Genomic DNA, 22,086 nt, shown 5'->3' on the forward strand with positions numbered 1-22,086 from the left:
TTTTTAAGTGGGATGCAGACACTTGTCTGCAAACTGCTGGAAAGAGGCTACAGTACGTGGTCTTAAATAATGAGTCAATGGATCTAACTGCATATCCGTCACTACTGAGCGTGGGGGTTACATTTCAGTGCCGTCTCAGCAGTAAATGTATGTTGGAAGCAAGTGACATGTGAACAAATCCTGAAGGTGCAACTTACCTTCTCAGTTGACATCAAGGGGGGAAGTGGGCCTAGCGGTGTTTTACGGTTCATCTAGAGCAATGAGCCCATCAAGACTGTTTCCCAAAAAGCAGGTGGGTGTAAAAGTCACACCCCTCAGATTACAACATATTTCGCTTCAGCAAAGAAATAAGGAATAAAAGACATCCTAAAATAAACCATTTATTGAGAAAAAGCTTTAGAATTTCATCAATCAGCGTTTGCATAACAAATCTGAAGCTGGCCAATAAAAAACAAAAACAAAAAAAGTAGTTCACAGTCAGTGCACTTGACAAACAAGGGGGATTAAAATCAAGGTCCAGAATGCCTGATATAACACTAACTTGTTTTTCTTCGAACCTAGAAAGTTCAAAAAATACTACATATTAACATTACCGTTCTCAATCATATGAGAAACAGAGGAGGAGGGGGGACAAAAATAAGGTCATGGTCCATTCTACAGTAGTAATGGCACTTTCACGGTAACATGCAGCTTCTTCAACCTCGCTGGCTCTGCCATGGGAGCCACGCATGCCAAGGGAAACGTAGAGGAGCAGCAGAAGAAGTGACACCAGTCACTTGTGCAGTCTTCACTCACTGTGATGTTTTGTGTCATATACTGTGCCTCAACACAGTCTTTATGTAAATATTACATACAGTAGTGATTAAGAGATACTTCACCAGAGTATAGGAGGCCACATGTTGTGTGTAACTTCATTCTTCATCTGTGCACACCTACAATGAATTAAAGTAACAGGGACAGAACAGAGAGCATAGGATCAAGCAGGTTTCAGAAAGGGAATGCCACTTTTCTCTAAAAATGCTTTTTTTTCTTTTACTAGTTTGAACCATAACGCATCTTCCATGTAGATCAGCAAGTTAACAGTGGTCACTACACTGATAAAGTCACACAATTTGTTATTTCTGAAGATCATTGTAGACCTCATGCAAATTCTTTGGAAGTTTGAATTAACTGGTCTATCTACTATTTATAGCAGGATATGCTGCAGTTCTTGTTTGGTTTTTAAGATGCTTGCTTTGCTCTTTCCTGGGCCTGGAGACTTCAGTTTGCTCCCCTCTCTCCAATCCTCATACCTTGCTCATCCAAATTTACAACCTAGGAGGCTTGTTTTGGCAGCCCAAACTGGAACCCAAATCCTAAATGGGTTTACGAGGGGTATGTATTGATCAGATTGTGAATAGGCTTTCTGCTACTCTTATTACACCTGGAGATAGGACTATCACACAGGGTCTTGCCCATGTTAGCCTTCCTATCCTGCACCATGAGTTCCTAGTTAAATTTTCTCAAGAATATTCTTTTAAATTTAAGGATGACAGTACAGTGTATGAACATCACGACACATATGCCATGGCATAAAATAGATGGGCTTCATTTTAGTACTGGATGATGGAGAAAAAAACTGAAGAGCAAATTCTGAATTTCTGTACGCACTTCATTGGGCATACCCTATTCTGATTGTTCAGGTCTTTTTGGCAAGGTGACACACCCATTTAAAACTTTAAATGGTTTAGTGAACACTCCATGCCTTTTCTTGCACCTCTCAATCCAGTTAATTGTACAATTAGATGCCAGTCTTTTAAGAAAGGATTGGAAATTGCAACAGACAATGCTGAGGGCTAAAACATGAAGCAACATCTACTGCAATGAAAGAAAGAAAATACTCCAGTCTGACATCCAGTGTAAAAGAAATGAAAAATCATCCCTGTCCTTTTCCAAACAAATCCAAATGGCTGAAAGACAACTTAGTAAGCTAAAAAGCAGTTTCAGATGAGGTGGGCTTGGAACAAAATTCATAATACAGAATGCTGAATACAACCCATTTCTTCCATCTCTCCCCCCCACACACACACACAAACATCTTCCCCTGGGCATCTTCAGTCCTCACTGGGCTGTTTCAGTCCCCACATCTTGGGGATGGGGAAGAACTAAATGTAAGGATTTTTAACTTTTCAGCAAACCACCAACTTCCTTCAAGTCTTCAGCTATCGTACTCTTTGGAGGAGGGAAGTGCTGTCTGCACTCCATAAGCAGTGGCACTCTGAACTGGAGCATTGGCAACAGATGAAATGATAAGCAATGCTTCTTGAAATTGGCTATCCCGAAACAGAACTGAATAGGTGAATTCCTATTATGGACCATCATTGAGGCATCTACAGCTGCCCACACACCATGAAAAGGCCAAGATACTCTAAATATGCCTCCTGGAAGCAGGATATGGACACAGTCTGCTCCACAAGCATAGAGGAATTCCTCCCCCAACACATAACATCCAGGCCACATTTTGTTAATACCCTTCCAGAACAAGGAGAGAGCTTGAGTTTAAACAACTTCTCCCTTACTGTGAAGTACTAGTAAGGCCAAGCTTTCTGTCCCCAGGTTCATTAACTGCCTTTTAGATAAGGGTATCACTTGAATTGTTGGTGCCAAGGTTCCTGCTAAGCTGTGTGCACACACGCATGACTCCGCTTCCCTCCTCACAGCTGTCTTCCTCCTCCGCACATCGATTGAGTTAGGTTCCAGTTGCGATGGAACCCAGCGCACGAGAGAGGTGGAGACCCACCCAGCAAGGCTGAAAATTAGAAGGTGCGCTGGTTGGTGCTAAAACAGCTCCCATGTAGTCTCCGAAAGCACTGTATGTGGTAATAGCTTACAGAGGCCAAAGCTGAATCCACAACTTAAATTTAAACAGATTGAGTTCCATTATGTCTACGAAGCTCCAGCTGAACATGTCTGCAGAACAGACTGCCCAGTCATCTCTGGAGAAGCAAACAAGCTTAACCAACCTTCACAAAGGGATGGTCGAGGAGCTGGCTAGCTGTCCATCTCATCTTTGGGTCACTTTCCAGGCAATGAGACAGAAAATCTTTCCCTTCTGGGCTTATCCTGTCTGGGATGGGAGGTTTATGACCCATTCCTACTCTGTACATGATCTGGAAGTTGTGTTCAAATTCATGCCAGGGCCTCTGAAACAAAGTAAGAGCATCGTTGTTAGCCTGTGTGCAAACAAACAGATTAAACATGCTGGCTGGGGAGCTCTGGTAGCACATTTCCCAGACTGCCTGAAGCCTTAATAACAATAACTTGGTGATGTCGGATACATATCAATGAACATATTTGGAGGACAGGCTGATTTTTGGAGAAAATCTTCACCTATATAGCTTTCTCCTCATTCCACTAAATATATTTAAGAATAAAGTGGTAAACCTAAGATCTTTATATAACGATTCTTGTACCAGAAAACAAAACTTAACTAGCATCTTTTGTCTAGATTTTTTGTGATCTTTTGTCTAGATTACACAAACCAGAATGGCACATGATCCAAAACTGAAATAAGAAAGCCATGTTAAACCAAAAAACAGCAGTTCTAAAAACACAGAAACATTCCTAGTGGTCTGAATCTTTTTTTCCATTAAATATGCATTAGTGGCTGAAGATAACATGTTAGTAAGTGAACATTATTAGGATATAGTTAAGTGACCATAAAAGTCCTCCTCAAATGCTATAAGAGAATATTTATTTATTTATTTATTTATTTATTTATTTATTTATTTATTTATTTATTTATTTATTTATTTATTCATTCATTCATTCATTCATTCATTCAATCAATCAATCAATCTATTTATATCCCACTCCCATTAGTGTTGTAGCAGGTTACAATCTTATACAATAGAAAACACAAATGAAATAGAACTATTAAAACTGATAACAAAAATCCTTTAAAAAAGAAAAGAAAACCAGATGGCACCAATTAATCAAAGAGTAGATGGAAGAAAAGAGGGGAGGGAAGAGGAGGAGGGAAGGGGGAGAAAGGTGGGTAGCTGGGGTTGGTGTGGACAGCCTCCCTGAAAAGCAATGTCTTTAATGGCTTCTTAAAAGTCCACCAGGAGGGGGCTAGGTGGAGCTCCAAAAGCTGGTTCCATAAGGTTGGAGTCAACGCAAAGAAGGCCCTACCTCTTGTAGAGGAATTTATGAGTCTCCCTCAGGGTGGCTGCATGGAGGAGCCTCGACTGGGATGATCTTGTGGGTTGGGCAGATGACAGTAAGGAGAGATGTTCCAACAAGTAGCATGGGCCCAAATTGTGGATGGCTATGTGAGTGTCAAAACCTTGAACCTGATCCAGGATGCCACAGGCAACCAGTGGAGGTGAGCCAGAACTGGAGTGATGTGGTAAAATTTACTTGCACCAGTCTGGCTACCACATTCTGCACCCACTGAAGTCTATGGATCAGGTTCAAGGGAAGCCTCATGTAGAGGCCATTGCAGTAGTCAATTTGGGACATGAGCAGGACCTGCACCAAAGTCCTCAGGGAGTCCTTGTCTAGGTAGGGATGAAGTTGGCCAATTAGCCTAAGCTAAACACTCTCTATCTGTTGTGGTGAAAGAACTACAAAGAAGCAGCCTCTTCACGCCAACAGTTAACAATTTGAATTTCCCGCCTTTTCCCCCTGCCTTTTTGTGTTCGTAACTAGAAGCTCCAGCCGCAAGTCGAAGAATAATTTTGTGGCCGGAGCTGGTTGTAACTCAAAATGATCGTAAATCCGGACATTCGTAAGTCGAAGCACCGCTGTATGGCTTGGGCCCTGGATACCTGAAGGACTGCCTCCTTCCATATGAACCTATCCAGCAGTTAAGATCTAGCCAGGGGGCCCTTTTGAAAGAGCCATCCCTTAAGGAGGCGAGAGGGATGGCTTGTAGACAAAGGGCCTTTTCGGTAGCTGCCCCCAGACTATGGAACGCCATCTCAACTGAGATTCGTCTGGCATCGACACTGATGACATTTCGGCGCCAGGTCAAAACCTTCCTGTTCCAGAAGGCTTTTAATTGAAATAATATCAACTCTGGGTCCTGATGGCATTTTTTAGTGTATATATTTTAATTGTATTTTAATTGTTTTATCTTTTTTACTGTAGTTAATTGTTGTAAGCTGCCCAGAGACCCTTGGGCAGTGTGGGCGGCATATAAGTGAAATAAACAAACAAACAAACAAACACACACACACAAACAACTAACTAACTCATCGGTGTGTTAAAAGTAAAACACAACCTTAGCTTTAATTCATTTTTGACACCTCATCTTTAGCAATTCTCCACAGCTCTGAAATTCCACATAGCAAGCTTACCTTCCCTGTGACCATTTCAATCACAACACAGCCTAGGCTCCAGATGTCAGCTGCACGCCCATGGCCTTCTCCCTTAGCTCGAGTAATCACTTCCGGAGCCATGTATGCTTTGAAACAACACATATTACCACATCAGTTCACTCCAGTTAAGGAACAAGAGACTCCCGAACACAGGAAGGATTTAGGATAACAGATTTCAGCGCACAGAAATGCAACCCAGCCAATACTATCAAATATCTTTTCACATTTCTCCTTTGTTGTAGAAATAGAAATCCCAGGCCTTCAGTTGCTTCAGTGCAATGGAAATCCCTTCATGAACAATTTTGTTTAGTAGGACTGCTATGTTATTACCCTGTTTCCCGAAAATAAGACCTAACCTAAAAAGAAGCCCTAGTATTTTTCAGGATGCTTGTAATATAAGCCTATCCCCCAAAATAAGCCCTAGTTAAATGAAACTCCACCCTCCACCATTGTGCAGCAACCAGAAGATGACATTACTGTATTTGAATAAATGTAGATTGTTGTACATGAATAAAATAAAACATCCCCTGAAAATAAGCCCTACTGTGTTTTTGGAGCAAAAATTAATATAAGACCCTGCCTTATTTTTGGGTAAACACGGTAGGAATCTGTGTTCTAACGTTTTCTTACTTGAGACAAAGCATTCCTCAATTAGAATACATGTTGCATTTAAGTAGGAGATCATAAGAGTATGATTCTTAATTTTTAACTGATATATTGGCTCATGTGACTATTGATGGTACATGTTTTGTCTGCCTTTTTTCCAGATATACTCTGCTCTCTGTATTCTTGACTACTGAAGGACAGATTGCAGAGCAGGCCTCAGGTGACACCACACACATTGTGCTTTTGTACTGTACACTGCAAAGGTCAATAAAAATTACAAGTAGTACTGCTTAGAATATATATACATTGTTAAAGTGTCTGAAGGGCTAACACCTGATCCTAATAAAATCTCAGTAGCATTCATGGTATTATTCCCATATCCAACTATGGGGCAGTTAGCCTTTGTATAAGATATACGTCTAATGAAGTGAACACGGAAGCCTACATGGGCAGGGCTGGTACATGGATGTCTGTGTGGAGACCATAGCTCACATTCCTCAATAAATCTGCCATCAGGGCAATGGCCCACAGCAGACTGTCCCATTGGCCCCTAAGTCATTAGTCACTTGAGGCCTCATTTGAGAAGAAATATGAGTTAGAAATAAAGTAAGTAACTAACTAACTAACTAACTAACTAACTAACTAACTAACTAACTAACTAACTAACTAACTAACTAACTAGATAGATAGATAGATAGATAGATAGATAGATGATAGATAAATAAATAAATAAATAAATAAATAAATAAATAAATAAATAAATAGGTAGTACCTTGTATAAAAGGAAGCTTTTTAATGTCCTCTCTTACCTGCAGTCCCCAGAGTACTATTCACCTCACCAGGCATTGTCTGTGTATTATTCTTTAATTTTACTGAACAGCCAAAGTCTCCCAGTTTAATCAGCCCTGATGAGGTAAGGAAGATGTTTGCTCCTGAAAGAGAAGTGGGCGGAGTGACTGATTCACAATAAAAAATCAAATAAGATGTTAAGTCAAAGGCAGACAATTTACTACAAATTGATCACCCTTGATTTATAAAGAGAGAACTCATTAGAGACCTACAAGCAGTTTACATACTTTGTAAGAAGAATTAGGTATGGCAGCAGATACAAACATCACTATGCAACCACATGGATACCCACACACATAAGGACCCAAGCAATCACTTGCCCACAACAGGGTGAGATACCAGCATTTTTGGCATGGCTTACTCTCCTGAGCCTTCCCTCTGACCCAGGATCCTTGTCCCTCCAAACACAAGAAGCAACCTACTCTTACATACATACTCTGTACATTCTTGGGAGGATCAAGGAGAACCACATCCACTAGAACACCACACTATTTCCCCCTGACAGCACTACTAGTAACTACACCCTTTCTTCATCCCAAATGTAAGGCCTTCAATTCTAAGAAGAAACAACCTTAACTGATAAGAAATCTTCATCGCACTGCTGTGAAAACAAGACATGGCCTTTATTTTCTGTTGCCCTGGCATCGAGAGGTGGAAAGAAGAATGCAAGCAGGACAGGATAGAAAGCAAACAGTTTTTCCCCTGATTGCCTGCAGATACCTGTTTTTGTAGCTATCTGAAAAGCTGATGAAGTAAATTTTCTTCCTTAGTTAACTATTAGCCGTGCAAAACATAGCCCTCACGGTGACTTTCACATAGTGAAATCTACATCATCAGAGATGGGTATGAAGCACTTCGTGCCGTGTTGTCTAAGTTGTCGGCACAATACATTTTCCCCATTCCCCTGGCCATTTCCCCCACTGACCTGCAGGCGCACGCTGCTCCTTCTCTCTCCATCACACGATCTTCTATTCTGGCAGGAGCACGTATTTCCCTTCACCTCCTCCTCCAGCAGCTGCCCACTTATAGGCAGTGCTGCAGGAATCCCTGCCCTGCCTCCTCGTCTGAGTGGGCAGATGCTGGAGGAACCATAGAAGGGAAGTCTGTGCTCCCACCAGACTAGAAAATCATGGGAAGCAGCACGCTGGAAAGTCAGTAGTGGAGTCAGTTGAGGGAGTGGGGAAAGTGTGCTACGCCAACAACTTAGACAACACAGCACAAAGTGCTTCATGCCCATCTCTAATCATCATGTTCTCCATCCTCTTCTAATCTGCTACAACAGTAATTCCCAATTTTGGGTCCCCCGATGTTCTTGGACTACAACTCCCAGAAATCCTAGCCAGCACAGATAGTGGTGAAGGCTTTTGAGGACTCAAGGTTGGGAACCACTGTACTATAACATTTTTGTACTGGAATCCAAGTATTCAGTTCCCACCTCACCACCATTAGTACATTCTGGGTGCAGAGAAAATAAGTATCTTCTGAAAGCACAAAAGGCATCCTATTTTGGAGCAGATAAAGAGAATGGAAGGATGCCAACGGGGTCAACAGCTGAGATAATCTCATTAATGCGAATCTGTATGATTTAACTCTCACATTCTGGCAGTTTATGTATGTATATATTTTGTTGTAAATGCAAATCTTTGTACCACCCCAGATATTCACACAATTCAAGAGTATTGTTTACCTTTGATGTCTCGATGCACTATGCCATGTTCATGCAGCACATTGATGGCAGTTGTAATCTGCTTCGTGTAGAGTCGAATTACATGTTCTTGAAGTCCCAGCCTGGACACTTCTTCCAGAGTTCCCTCATCACAGTATTCCATGAATATGTACATTTCTTCCTGCATTTGAGGAGCAAATGATTTGTTACCTGATCCAGTCACATCTACAGTATGTAGAATGCAAGTTGCACCATTATATACATTCCGCTAAATTCAGATGGGCAAAATGGGATCCTTTAGATGTTGCTGAACTACAGCTTTCATCAGGACTAAGCATAGCCAACACTGACGAACGCTGGGAGCTGCAATTAATCCACCTCTACAATAAGCTATGAGACCCTAGATATTACTAAAATTTAGTAAGTAAAAGGATCATCTATACAGTGCAATACACTTCGACCAGAAGTGTTTTCTACAGACAACACTGGGGCAGCCAACACTGGTGCAAACTGGAACTGCTTTGATAAGACTACGTATATGATTACTATAGATGTCACAAAAATAGTTTGGGAGTGCTTTAAGAAAAGACTTATGTATTTAATGACACTCAAAATGATAATCTTTCCATAAAGCCAACCGTAAAAGCAAATACTTGTTAAGTGAGCGCAAGCCACATCTGAGCTATGGCAAACCTCATAAAAAATTCAAGGAATGCAAAATACTAAATAAGTGGTTTTAGCAGTGCTACTCCCCCACCCCCCATGGGTTTCTTTGACTGGGCTGGGAATTTGAATCCAGGTCTCCTAATTCCTTGTCCATCACTTCATCCACTACACCATATTGGCAGCTTAAAATCAAATAAACAGAGGTCAATTTAGACATAATGTGGAATAATATCGTATTTACACTGTTTTTTCAATTTTAAATAGCTGTAGAATAATAGAATAACAGAGTTGGAAAGAGGCCTATAAGGCCATCGAGTCCAACCCCCTGCTCAAGGCAAGAGTCCAAATCAAAGCAGATCTGAGAAATGATTGTGTCCAGTTTTCTCCTGAATGCCTCCAGCATTGGAGCGCTCACCACCTCCCAAGGTAATTGGTTCCATGGTCATACTGCTCTAACAGTTAAGAAGTTTTTTTCCTGCTATTCAGCCTAAATCTGGCTTCCTGTAGCTTGAGCCCATTATTACTTGTTCTGAACTCTGGGATGATCAAGAACAGATCCTGCCCCTCCTCTGAATGACTACCTTTCAAGTATTTGAAGAGTGCTGTCATATCTCCCCTCAGTATTCTTTTCTGCAAGCTGTGATTAATGGCAGCAAAAAGGGCCCAAAACACGTAGTTTGTGAACTCTTACATATTATTATTATTATTATTATTATTATTATTATTATTATTATTATTATTATTATTATTATTATTATTATTATTATTATTATTATTATTATTATTATTATTAATTTATTTATTTATTTATTTATTTATTTATTTATTTATTTATTTATTTATTTATTTATTTATTCATTCATTCATTCATTCATTCATTCATTCATTCATTCATTCATTCATTTATTTATTTAATTTAATTTAATTTAATTTAATTTAATTTAATTTATACCCCGCCTATCTGGTCGGTGAGGACCACTCTAGGCGGCTAACAACGAAAAACAATACAATAAAAATACAAATAAACGATTTTAAATGATAAAGTGCTACATTACATTACTCGGGAAGCAAAACAAAAACAGAAGAAGAGGAAAGAGGGGATCAGGAGGTATGTGATGGAAAGGCCTGCCGAAACATCCATGTCTTTAGCTGATTCTTAAAGATACCCAGCGAGGGAGACCCACGAATCTCAGGAGGTAGATTGTTCCAGAGGTGAGGAGCCACCGCTGAGAAGGCCCGATTTCTTGTCTTCTCCTTCTGGGCCTCCCTCGGCGTTAGGCTCCTCAGCCTCACCTCCTGGCTCACACGGGTAGATCTTGGTGGGAGTAGGCGTTCCACCAGATATTGAGGCCCTAAACCGTTTAGGGCTTTGTACGTAAGCATCAACACTTTGAAGTCGATGCGGAAACGGATGGGCAGCCAATGCAAAGCGGCCAGAGTGGGTGAAATATGTTGGTATTTTTTCACACCACTGAGTAATCTGGCCGCCGCATTCTGCACCACCTGTAGTTTCCGCAGCAGCCTCAAAGGTAGCCCCACGTAGAGCGCATTACAGTGGTCTAATCTCGAGATTACGAGCGCATGCACCAAGGAAGTGAGCGCCCCCACATCAAGGTAGGACCGCAGCTGGGCTATCCGTCTTAGATGGAAAAAGGCGATGCGGACCACCGACACCACCTGGGATTCATAGTGAGCGCCGGGTCCAGATGGATACCCAAGCTGCGAACCACATCCTTGGCGGGCAGAGTCACCCCCCCAAAAGAGAGGGAGTTTCTCAAATCCCCAGCTGTGGGAGCACCCACCCTCAGAACCTCCGTCTTGTCCAGGTTCAGCCTGAGCCCGTTCTCCTGCATCCACTGCAGTACAGCCCCCAGGACGGCATCTCCTGCAGTTGGTAAAAAGGAGATGTAGAGCTGGGTGTCATCAGCGTACTGATGACAGGAGGCCCCACACCCCCTGATGACCCCTCCCAGCGGCCTCATGTAGATGTTAAACAGCATTGGGCAGATTATCGACCCCTGCAGAACCCTGCAATTGAGGGTCCATGGGGCTGAGATGCTCTCCCCAAGCTGAACTCTCTGGGGACGGTCCTCCAAGAAGGAACGGAGCCAGGATAGAGCTAGGCCACCTATTCCCAGCTCGGAGAGCCTCCCCAGGAGGATACCGTGGTCAATGGTATCAAAGGCCGCTGCGATATCGAGGAGGACCAACACAGACACTTTGCCGCTGTCAGCCTCCCTCAGTAGATCATTGCACAGGGCAACCAATGCCGTCTCTATACCGTGACGCGGCCTGAAGCCCGACTGAAATGGATCCTGGGCGTCTATTTCATCCAGGAGCGCTTGCAGCTGATTGGCCACCACCCTCTTGACCACCTTGCTTAGGAAAGAAACGTTGGCGCTGGCCCTTTAGCTGCCAATCTCGTCCGCCGCCAAACTGGGTTTTTTCCTGATGAGCCTAATGAGTGTGTCCTTCAGGGCGGATGGATATCTGCCCTCAAGGAAAGACCCATTAATTATAGCCATGGCCCATTCCATTGTTAATGGCCTGGCTGATTTGATTAGCCAGGCCGGGCAAGGGTCCAAGGAGGAGGTGGTGGCACGGCAGCAACCAAGCACCCCTGCCACAGAATCAGGCGTAACAGGCTGAAAGGTGTCAAGAATCACCGGGCAAGACGGAGCGCTGGACATCTCTGCTCAACTCACTGTATTCAAAAAAGGAGAGAAGTCCTGGCGGATGGCCTCCACTTTTGATTTAAAAAATGCTGCAAATTGGTCTGGTGAAAGACTAGGGGGAGGCCGATCACTCAGACCAACTCTGGATAGGTTGCGTACTATACGGAATAATTCCGCCTGCTGGTTGGACGCTTTGCTTATCTGGTTAGTGAAGTATGCTTGACTAGCAGCCTTTACCTTGGCCAGGTAAAGGTTAGTAGCGACCTTAACAGCTATCCAATTCAAATCCGTTGGGTCCTTTCTTCATTTGCGCTCTAGCCGTCTCCTGACCCGTTTCAACGCCTGGAGATCCTGGTTGAACCAAGGTGCCGGGCGGTCTCTGTGGCAGAGAGGGCATTTAGGAGCGATCATGTCTACAGCCCTAGATGCGGCTGCAAACCAGCCATCAACCAGAGCCTCGACAGGAGCGCCAGCCAGGTCAGCGGTAACACCTCTCATGGCTTCCTGGAATCCAACCGGATCCAGTAGCCTTCGAGGGCGGACCATGACAATAGGTCCCTGCTCCCTGCAGGGGGGAAGAGCCATGTTGAGGGTGCATTTTATTAGGTGGTGATCCGACCATGACATATCTGTCATTTCCTCACCCTCACCCACAGGTAATTAATTTTGCTGTAGAAAGGACAATTGAGACAAGGATCAATCCCACTGCAAATTCATGCAAAATGCCAACCCCTTCTAGCAAAAGTAAGAGGCTGGAAAATCCAATCATAAATCTTACACTTCATATCTAGTTTGACTATTAAATAGAAAACGTAATTTTGAGACAGATCACACATCAACCAATTTCTACAGATTAGGATGGAGTGATAAAACAACATATTAATGAATAAGATAAAGCAGTGACCAAAGCTCTGTGTGTTACTACTTGTTTATTTTTAAGTGTCAATGACCCAAGTGTGCTTACCCTGTGCAGCTCTACTCCGAAGTACCGAACCAGGTTAGGGTGTTTAATGCCTTCAAAAATTTTCAGCTCATCTGCAGTTTCTTTAATTGTTTTATGATCATTTGGTTGAAACCTTATCTGTAAAAGTAGTAGTTCATCATAAATGTTGCAGCTAATATGAAGCAGAGAACAGCAGAACAGCAAACAAACTAAAGAAAAGTAACCACATATAAGCCTGTTTAGATAGTGCCAAAAGAATACAAAGAGTAGGAGGATTTCCAACAATGATATATATTTATCCAGGAATTTCCATCCTACCCTTCTAGGGTTTATGCACCACTCAACTCAGAGTACTGCAATTTAAAGCCCAGCATCATGTATCATGTGTGACAATACACTCAATAAGAGATAGGGACTGGAAACAAAACTTAATTCTAAATAAAACATCAAGAGGTTAACAAGTTACCCTTCAAGAATAAACATTTCTTTCCCAACTAGGGTAGGAGAGACTTCAATGCTTCCCAGAACAAGGTGCACCCCCACATTGGTGCCAGAACCGAGGAGGCCACTCATCAGGAGCCACATTTCTACGTTAAGTGGGAGACAGATGAGCGCCTCTTCTGATCACAGGTATCAAGTAGCTTGGTACAACAATAACAAGGACCTACCATTTAAAAGCCACAGCTGTTTTTTTTAAAAAAACAAGTTCACTATGTTTTAGAAGCATAACACTTACTTCTTTCATGGCCATCAGTTCTCCAGTGTCAACACTGATACAGGTATAGACTTTTCCATACTGGCCTTCTCCTGTAGAATTACAAGAAGATCATTACTCTTATTACTCTTGGAGCAAGCATAGAGGAGAAAAAAAAATCAAAAGAAAAACTCAAAAGATTCTGTAAATATCAACCAGTGGACCAGGCGCGTCTTATATGCTTCTGATAAAAAGGGTATGATTATGATCAGTTGGGGTGTCTGTGCAGTTGGTAACCTATTAATGGGATAAGAAGGAAGAGGTTGCTACAGAAGCAACACAGATAACTAGGACTAATGCTCCCAGGAAAGTGGGGAGAGGCTGGCAGAAAAGCATCTGCTTATTGAAAGGGCTTCACTAAGAGAAAGAAACTGAAGAGGATTGGTTGGAATGGATGGTATGAAACAGCTGGGATCAGAGATCCAAGAGGGAGAGTTAGAAGAAAGAACTAGAACTTGTAGGATGGAAAGAAGGGTTTTCTATTGACTAGGAATGTGTGCAGTTGATAGTATAGGTTTATGATTAAGAACAGCATTATATCATACAGTTCTTAATCACAAACCACTTCTGTACTGTCATCCACTGTTGTTCCTAGGCAATGGAAAACATTTCTCTCTATTCCACAATCCATAGTGTGGAAAAAATGTGAGATACTGTTCTATTATCACACATACTGCTTAGGAAAACCATCTATATTTATGAATCATTGTCTTTATCTAATAAAATGTTCTTTAGTTTCTGTGAATTATGTCTACTGCTTCCTCACTACCCAATGCAATATACGTATAATCTAATTCAGTATTCCTTGTGTTCATATGAGGGAAAGACTGTGGAAAAAGTCCTGAGGAAAAAGTCCTGACTATATTATGCTACTGAGGAGAAAAACTGAAGACATTTGCCAGTGGTGATGAAAAGAGGACAGTACTTGTTTCTGGAGGATAAAAGGGATAAGGATAATATCTACAGAGTCAGGGTGAAGAGTGTTACTGTATAAACTGATCTACTGCAGAGTGTCACCTGTAAAAAATGTCTGCAGATGAGCAGTTCCAATGTTCATACCACAAATTTCCCAATGTTTTTTGCACTATTGATTGAAATTTTAGGCAAAGGCACATTACTAGTGCTTCTATACACTAATAAGCACCTTAGATAAAGCTGTTCAAGTACATTTAATAAAATTCCCTAATGATGAATGCAGATTGTATAAGCATACACCTGAAGTTCCTGACAAATTCCACCCATTACTAAATCAAGCAGCTTTAGATTATGTAAAAACAAAAAGCAAGTTAGTTCCTAAACAAAGATGGTTTTCAATAAAAGAAAAAAGATGACTCAAGTCAGCCACCAGTACTTCTCTACCCAACTGCAGCAGGACATACTTCGAAATGATCAGCAAAAACATACACTCAGGAGATGGTTTCTGTCAACTATCAATGTACTGAATTTAACATCCCCTAGGCTTCCTTATATTATACAACAAACTGTAATTATGAATACATATAATTACAATCAAAAACAGAAACCCAGATTGAAATAAGGAGATCCACATGTTAACAGGATGGGACATACAGTATTTCCTAGATCAGGAACCACGGGGATAAACAGATGTCATTTGGACAGGTCTCCAAATGTACGTTTTGTCTACATACTGCATTCTTCCCTCATATGCACATCCTCCCCATCATTTTGTGTAACTAAGAGAATGACAAAAATTGTGCGGGCCTAAAGAGGGAGTTCACTAGAAACTTACCAATTTTGTTTCCTCTCTGCCACTTGAAAGTGACCTTTCTTAAGCCTACGTGCATAATGTTATCGTAAGATTTGGGAGTGTCACAAACTTGGCCAATGATATTTTTCCGCCTCATTTCTCGGTACCTCTTTTCTTCAAAAAGTTGAACAGATCTCTGAACTGTCTCCATGGGTCCCTGCCGAGAAGCAGTGTCTAGAATCAAAATAGAAAATGGCCAAGTCAAGAACTACACACACACAAACTGCATATGCTACTAAAACAGGACAGACTGCCCTTGTTACAGGAATTGCCAAGGAAATGTTAACTTGCCCAATTTGAACCTACTTAATATATTTATCATAAGTGAGAGAAATAAAAAGTTTTAAAACAATCTCTTATCCTTGTTTTCCTAAGCCACCTATGAATTTGACCACAAGTAACAAGTCAGGGGAAGCCAGAAAAAGAAGCAAATATTCAATATAGTCCTGCTGTGGGAAGGGAGGCAATGTTCATTGATTCTTCTCTCTCCCTTGCAATCCCCAACCCAGGCTTCCCCACTTCTCTGGAGGATCCCTTAAACGTTCTAGAGCAGAGACGGGGGTGGAGGAAAACATAGGTGACTGCAGGAAAAGGAAGAGGGAAAACCAGTGAAAGTTGCCACTTTTTTACTTTGCCAGCACAATTCTTACACTGGTTAAAATCTTCTTCCCATAGCTTACAAGGCATGAAGCTGATGTCACCAGTAGTGGTGATATTTTGGAAAATACATTTCCAACGTCCATCCCAAAGCTCCCTTTCACAAGGTTATAACTCCAGATAGATAAATGGGCCTACTGAATGCCAATGAGACTATATGAAGAGGGGCTAGAGTACTGAACATGGTATAAGGGGCATCACATATTCTCGTTATGCTCACCAGCCTATTTTGTGGCTAGTTTTACACTTGAGCAATGGTCAGAAAGGGCATTTACACAAAAAAGAAAGCAGGCCATGGAAAAATGTTGTTTCATGTGCATAGGATGTGGTTAAGTTGCAATACTGAAATATCTGAGTAATAATTTTCTTTGCAACTTTAAATGTACATGAAAATTTATGTCGTAATGATCTAGATATTGTTATTTTCTGTTGAATTAGTAGTATGTATACCTCAGGAGTTGATGTGCCAACAGTACTATCTCATGTTTCACCTGAACAGGCATCTGTCTCAATAGGTTTTTTCTGGGGCAAAGATATGCTTGACATATCTGTGCAATGGAATAAAGGTATTAGCCAATTGCACTGACTTGCCCAAGCACCCATGAGATACTGTTTTCTGACAGCTTATATCAGAAGCAAACTGTATTTAGAAAATAATTTAAAATCATACCTAGAATTAATAGCAATTTAAGACACACCTCTCAGCAAAGTGACTGACTGCATCATCTCTTTACCTTTGGTCTGACTGATAAGAGTTCGAAGCTCCCAGCTTCTTCGGGCTGACCCACTTGAATCTCCTTTTGGATAAGAAGGCTCTGTGGGGGGGAAAACTCTGTGTGAAAAATAGATGGCACTGAGAAAGACTTGTGAGGTTGTTCTTACCCATCATTTAAAGGTTCCTAGTTACTCTGAAATATTAAGATATTTGATTGTCAAGGAAGGAGACAGAATTCTGGATGACTTGTACTGTATTGGCAAGTGTTTGGAATTCCTAAGTGGTTAACAATAAATGCAACAAAATGATACACCCACACCCCACCCAAAGCTGTTCAGGTAATATGCAAAAACAAAAAAAAAAAAAAAAAACCCAACTTGGGACAAAAAGGAATTAGAGTTTTTTGTGGGTGTGGGAAAACTAAATGCTGCATTTAGTTTTGGTGCTCAAAACAAATTTCTGGGCCTAAAGGTCTTTATTTCTATGTGTAATGCGTTTTTTACCAGATGCCATTGATGGATCTTGAGGTTCTAGTTAATCTACACACCTCCGCACCTCTGCCTTTGGATAATCCTGCATTTTGTCTGCAGAGGTGGGAGAAATTGCCCATTGATCCCCTTATTACCTCTGTCTCATGCAGAATCTAAACTCTATACTGCTTTGTTCGCTGTCTGGCTTCCTGAGCAAAAGCATTACAGCTGGCCCAGTTTTCCAACTTCTCTGCCTGATGCAGAGAGCTCATACTGTCCATCCTCAGACTTCATTGCAATATGTACAGATACCATTATGATGGAAGTGAGCAATATTTAATTTGGCAGAACAGAGGTTAAGGCTTCTTCTCAAAAAATACTGACAACATAGTGGACTCTGAGGGGAGTTTGTTAAATTGACATCCCCAGCACCACTAATAAAACCACCTTTCTTTTCATGCAAGGTGTTTTCAATCAAACCCCAAGATTCTTTTTCCAGCTTTGGGCAAGACTGACTGAATGTAAAATGAATGGAAGAATCAGGTGGGTGGGTGGGAAAATAGCTACAAAGTACTAGAGAACAGTCAGTCAGTTAAATGTTAGGGCAGTGAGCCCAAAAGTAAAGAACAGGCAGCTCTGGCTTCCATCTAAAAGCAAGGCAGAAAACAAAACACAAGTCTGGAACAAATGAGAAAAATGGGTCACAAAGTTGAAACATTGGAAGTTCCCTTCCAATAAGTATAAAGTCCTCTAGTGTAACAGACTAAGCAGGGGCAGGGAAAAAGATGCTCGGAGAGGCTGTCAGGGACTTGTCTGCATATTTTAATTTTAAGGTTATTGGGTTTGGACAAAGTGAACGTGCAACATGAAGTGATGTTGAGATTATGTCATGCCAGGGTTTGGTCATACTGTATATGGACTTTAGGCAGGCAAGCTCATGCTTGACCAAGGTGATTCCTCAAAGTTAAGCTCTGAGGACAGACTGGCACAGAAAGGGGCAGAAGGGAACGAGCCTTCCGCTGCTCATACTTGTTCTTCTCCAAAGATTCTTCGGAATAAGAGCAACGGAAACAAAGAAAGTGCCAAGAACAAGGAGATCCTTGTGTCAGGGATTTATTGGTGGCACATGTGTCGACCTGTTTATAGGCAACACTGGAATATTCTCATGCCATCTCCCCAGTTGCTGAAAACCTGTGAAAAAGAAAAAGCAAGGATGGTAATGAGAAGTATATGCCCCTCTATGGAGAACATGGGACTATGCCAAATCTAGAAACATGTTGACTGTATTATAATATTTCATGGAGGTAGTCTTCTGATGATGTTAACATTTTACGGAGCTTCGTGTAAAGGATTTGCAGGAAATAATACTATATTATAGTGGTACCTTGGTTTACGAATGCCTTAGTTAACATAATTTTCAGTTTACGAATGAAAATCCATTGAAAACAATGCCTCGGTTTATGAATTTTTTTCGCAATATGAAACAAGTTTCCCCAGGATGCATTGCACCTGGGAGGTTTATAGCACTGCCCCCGTGCATGCATTCCTATGGGAAACTGTTTCGGTTTGCAAATTTTTAACAATACAAAATGTCCCAGAGAATGCATTAAATTCGTAAACTGAGCTACCACTGTATCTAAAAATCACTGCGTGGATGCAAAGATTATCTCCTTGCCTTTTTAAAAATGTTTTAAATGTATTTACCAACATAATTTGTAGGGGTACAGCCTAGTTGTGAACTACAGCTTTCTAAGTAGTTGTGCTTGTACGTATTCCACAAGAACAATCTCCTGAGGAAGTTTCTTATGTTTCCTCACTTCTTGCTTGTTGTTGAATTACTTCTGTCTCTTTCTGCTCACTTAAGTTACCAGTTAGCTAATAAAGTAACTAACCTCCATATTTACAGATCCTCTTAAGGCTGAACATGTTGCTGGATAGGTTTTATTGATACTGATTTAAATGCGACTTTGAAATCAGAATGTAAAAATTATATTAAACTCATTATGGAAAGCTTTTTACCACAAGGGTCATGTTTTAAAGACTGAATATTAAACTATCAGGATCTCCACAAGTATTTCGGGGCGGGGGGAGAGAAACTGGAAGTTTGGAAGAACCTTATTCTGAAGTAAAACAGCAGGTATGTTTTAGAGAGAGAAAAATTATATAGCATCACAATAACAGTAATCACCTTCACGTTCTTCAGTGGGACTTGAGTGGCGGCTTAATGATCTAAACTGCAGTTCAGCAGCAATTGAAGCCAGTCGATCGTTTTCAGGAACACTGGAACCTCTGTTTAAGAAGAATACCACTGCTGCATTAATTAGGACATCTACTCCCCACCCCCGTTCTAAAGTGTAATGGTAATGAAGCTTAAATAAGAGGGGCATGTCCACAACTTGGAATGTTAATAAAAACCGCAAGTTAAGAAGGTAAACCAAGTATTTGTAATCTGTACCTATCAATTTCCTCAAAAGTGAAAGAGGAATTCTCAAATAATAATCTGCTTCTTTTGAAAGAACTGGTAAAAATATCTGAGTGGAATAAAATACAAAGGAAATCTAGCAGGTAAATACAACATTTGGTGTATTTACATGTGATAAACTGGCCAACAATCCTATTAGAAGGTGGTGACCTGAATCCTGCTGAGTAGCCATAGCTCTACATTTTAAAATAGAGCCATATCATTTATTGGAGCCAAACTACCACGGGAGGAAATCTGAAGTATTCACACTTAATCTGTGCTATGTATGGGTGTTTCTGTGTTCTCTCTTTCTTTTATAAAAATATATGGATGAGAGAGAAATATAAACAGAAACCTAGATTGATGCTATAATGTTATCCCTTCTGAAATCTTATTTTTAAAATTCAGACAAATAACTCAGAGAGAAGACTACGAATGGTTTGGGTAAAACTGCTTTGATTCTGCCCTGTTTTCTATTATCTAGAACATGGGGAACTTGAATGAACAAAAAAATTGCTGCACTACTGGAGTATGGTATATTGCTCTAAACCTTTTCCATGGATTTATTAATACTTTAATTCTCAAAAAAAGTTCTTTTAAATATATGTTTGTGTGTGTGCGTGTGTGAGAACACACTGTTCCTGAGGACTTTTTAGAAGTTGATTTTCAACTAATATATCCTATCCAGTGAAAAGTACGGTAGCTACTATAGAAGGACTAGAGGTAATGAAATGCATGCATCTATGATACTAAAAATAAAACAATCCTATACTTTGCTCTCAAACATGCATTGCCAAAAACATGATTTTTAAATAAAATCTACAACATGCACTTCATACAAGTTTTTTCAAAAATCATTGAGCTGAGAAACAAAAAAAGTCACAGAGAACACTGAATGGAACCTGAAGAAACTACTGGGATCTAAGTGCAAGCAGTTTATGAGTGACATGAACAGGCATGGGTCTGCTACGCTGTTGAGTGGAGCTACCTGATATCATTTGCACTGCTGACAGGTTTTGGCTGAGCTGAGTCACCACTGACAGGAGTGGGGCGGCTAAGAGCAGGGATGCAGTGGTTCCGTACATCACATGGGACATTCCTTGTGCTGCAGTAAGAAGAAGAGCTTCAGGAAAAGGGTTTTAGGTCCATTTTTAAATGGATTTTCAGTACAGGGTGGCAGTTAAAAAAATTGTAAAAAGGTTTTTTCTTAAAAGTAACATGACTTGAGCGCAAAACAAATTCAGTAGCGGAGTACGTTTTTAGACTGCTCTCTAAAACTATGCTTGCAACTGAGATCCTAGGTGGTTTTCAGTAAACCCATTAGAGAATACAGAAAACAAACCTGGAAAGAAAAATTAAAATTAATGAAAGGTAGGTGAACTGTCGCAGAGAGAGGAGCAGGATATGAGAGGTACATTGTTGTTGCTGTGTTTTGTTACTAAAAAAACAAAAACAAAATACATAGCTCCAGCACTTTAACAGCATACTGGCAATTCGCACATCAAGGAAAAGAGTAAAAATATAAAAAACAAAGAATATTAAGGAAGTTCACAAACTTGTCCAAGCACAGAGGAGGAAAGTGTTATGTAATTCATCATTAAATGACATCGAACATTATGTAATTAGAGACAGCCATGTTCCACATAAAACTCAAGATATCAGGGATTGTTAGAGGAGCCAGAGTAGCATGTGTCAGATGAATGTCATATTGTGGTTCTGTAGCTTTAGGAAATATTCCTTTTGGCAAAATGTCCATTCTTCCTCCAAACCTAAGGGTACACAACCTGAGGCTTAGAAAATCCTTGACTATACTCCTGAACCATCTCCCTCCTGTCCTCCAGAAATCCTCATACTGATTCCGTTTTTTACCAACACCACGACCACGTTACCAGGACTGCTGGGATGTGTGTATGTGTGGAATCCAACTCAGTCTTACATACAGGCATGGGACCAAATGATTCTGCATCTTTGCTCTAAACCATAAGCAATAATTTAATGCATAAGCTCTTGTTACCTGAATGCTTCAGGTGTTGGGATAATGAGGTGAGGATTTGGAGGATCACTGTGGCATCGAGGCACTTTCACAGGACGGGGACTATTCCGATGAATAGCTACAAAGAGAAAGAGACAGGAGATTTTTCAGTGGGCTTAAGGGAGCCCTTCACATGTGCCCTTCACACTGGCACAAGAGCACTGTTACTAGAATCCACTACATGCAGTCTGTTTGGTGCTGAAAGACCTGAAATGCAATTCACTAGATATATTTTTGCAAATGACCACTGTGTAGTTAGGATTAAGCCCTCTCAAGATAAACAGGCTAGTGGTCTGTACATTTGGTGAACCATAACATTAATTCTACTTTATCAGGTCATTTGACGTAATAACAATACAACAGAACTAGGAAAAAAGGAAATTGGCAGAGTAAAAAGGTTTCCTTATATTGCAAAAAATGAATTCCAATTTTACCTGGCTAAAAACAAAACAAAAAACAAG

The 22,086-nt window shown here is 40.8% G+C and overlaps 1 protein-coding gene across 5 annotated transcripts in view; it reads right to left on the reverse strand.

The window, feature by feature from the left end:
- Positions 1–364: 364 nt before the first annotated feature.
- MAP3K4 (mitogen-activated protein kinase kinase kinase 4) overlaps positions 365–22,086 on the reverse strand; it is a 104,649-nt gene continuing 82,927 nt past the window's right edge. For 3 of the 5 annotated variants that reach the window (XM_020808991.3, XM_020808981.3, XM_020808974.3), the window contains exons 16-27: positions 21,608–21,704; positions 20,582–20,698; positions 19,321–19,421; positions 16,682–16,762; positions 15,273–15,464; positions 13,505–13,575; positions 12,790–12,906; positions 8,506–8,665; positions 6,779–6,901; positions 5,343–5,449; positions 3,003–3,182; positions 365–932 (exon numbers count right to left, since the gene is read on the reverse strand). In XM_020808991.3, the coding sequence (XP_020664650.3) occupies positions 912–932; positions 3,003–3,182; positions 5,343–5,449; positions 6,779–6,901; positions 8,506–8,665; positions 12,790–12,906; positions 13,505–13,575; positions 15,273–15,464; positions 16,682–16,762; positions 19,321–19,421; positions 20,582–20,698; positions 21,608–21,704 (1,367 nt within the window). In that variant the 3' untranslated portion in view covers positions 365–911. The remainder of the gene's footprint in view (positions 933–3,002; positions 3,183–5,342; positions 5,450–6,778; positions 6,902–8,505; positions 8,666–12,789; positions 12,907–13,504; positions 13,576–15,272; positions 15,465–16,681; positions 16,763–19,320; positions 19,422–20,581; positions 20,699–21,607; positions 21,705–22,086) is intronic. The other 2 variants (XM_020809020.3, XM_020809009.3) reach the window with 1 other exon arrangement.

Source organism: Pogona vitticeps, chromosome 1, assembly GCF_051106095.1.
Source record: "Pogona vitticeps strain Pit_001003342236 chromosome 1, PviZW2.1, whole genome shotgun sequence".
NCBI classification, from domain to species: Eukaryota; Metazoa; Chordata; class Lepidosauria; order Squamata; family Agamidae; genus Pogona; species Pogona vitticeps.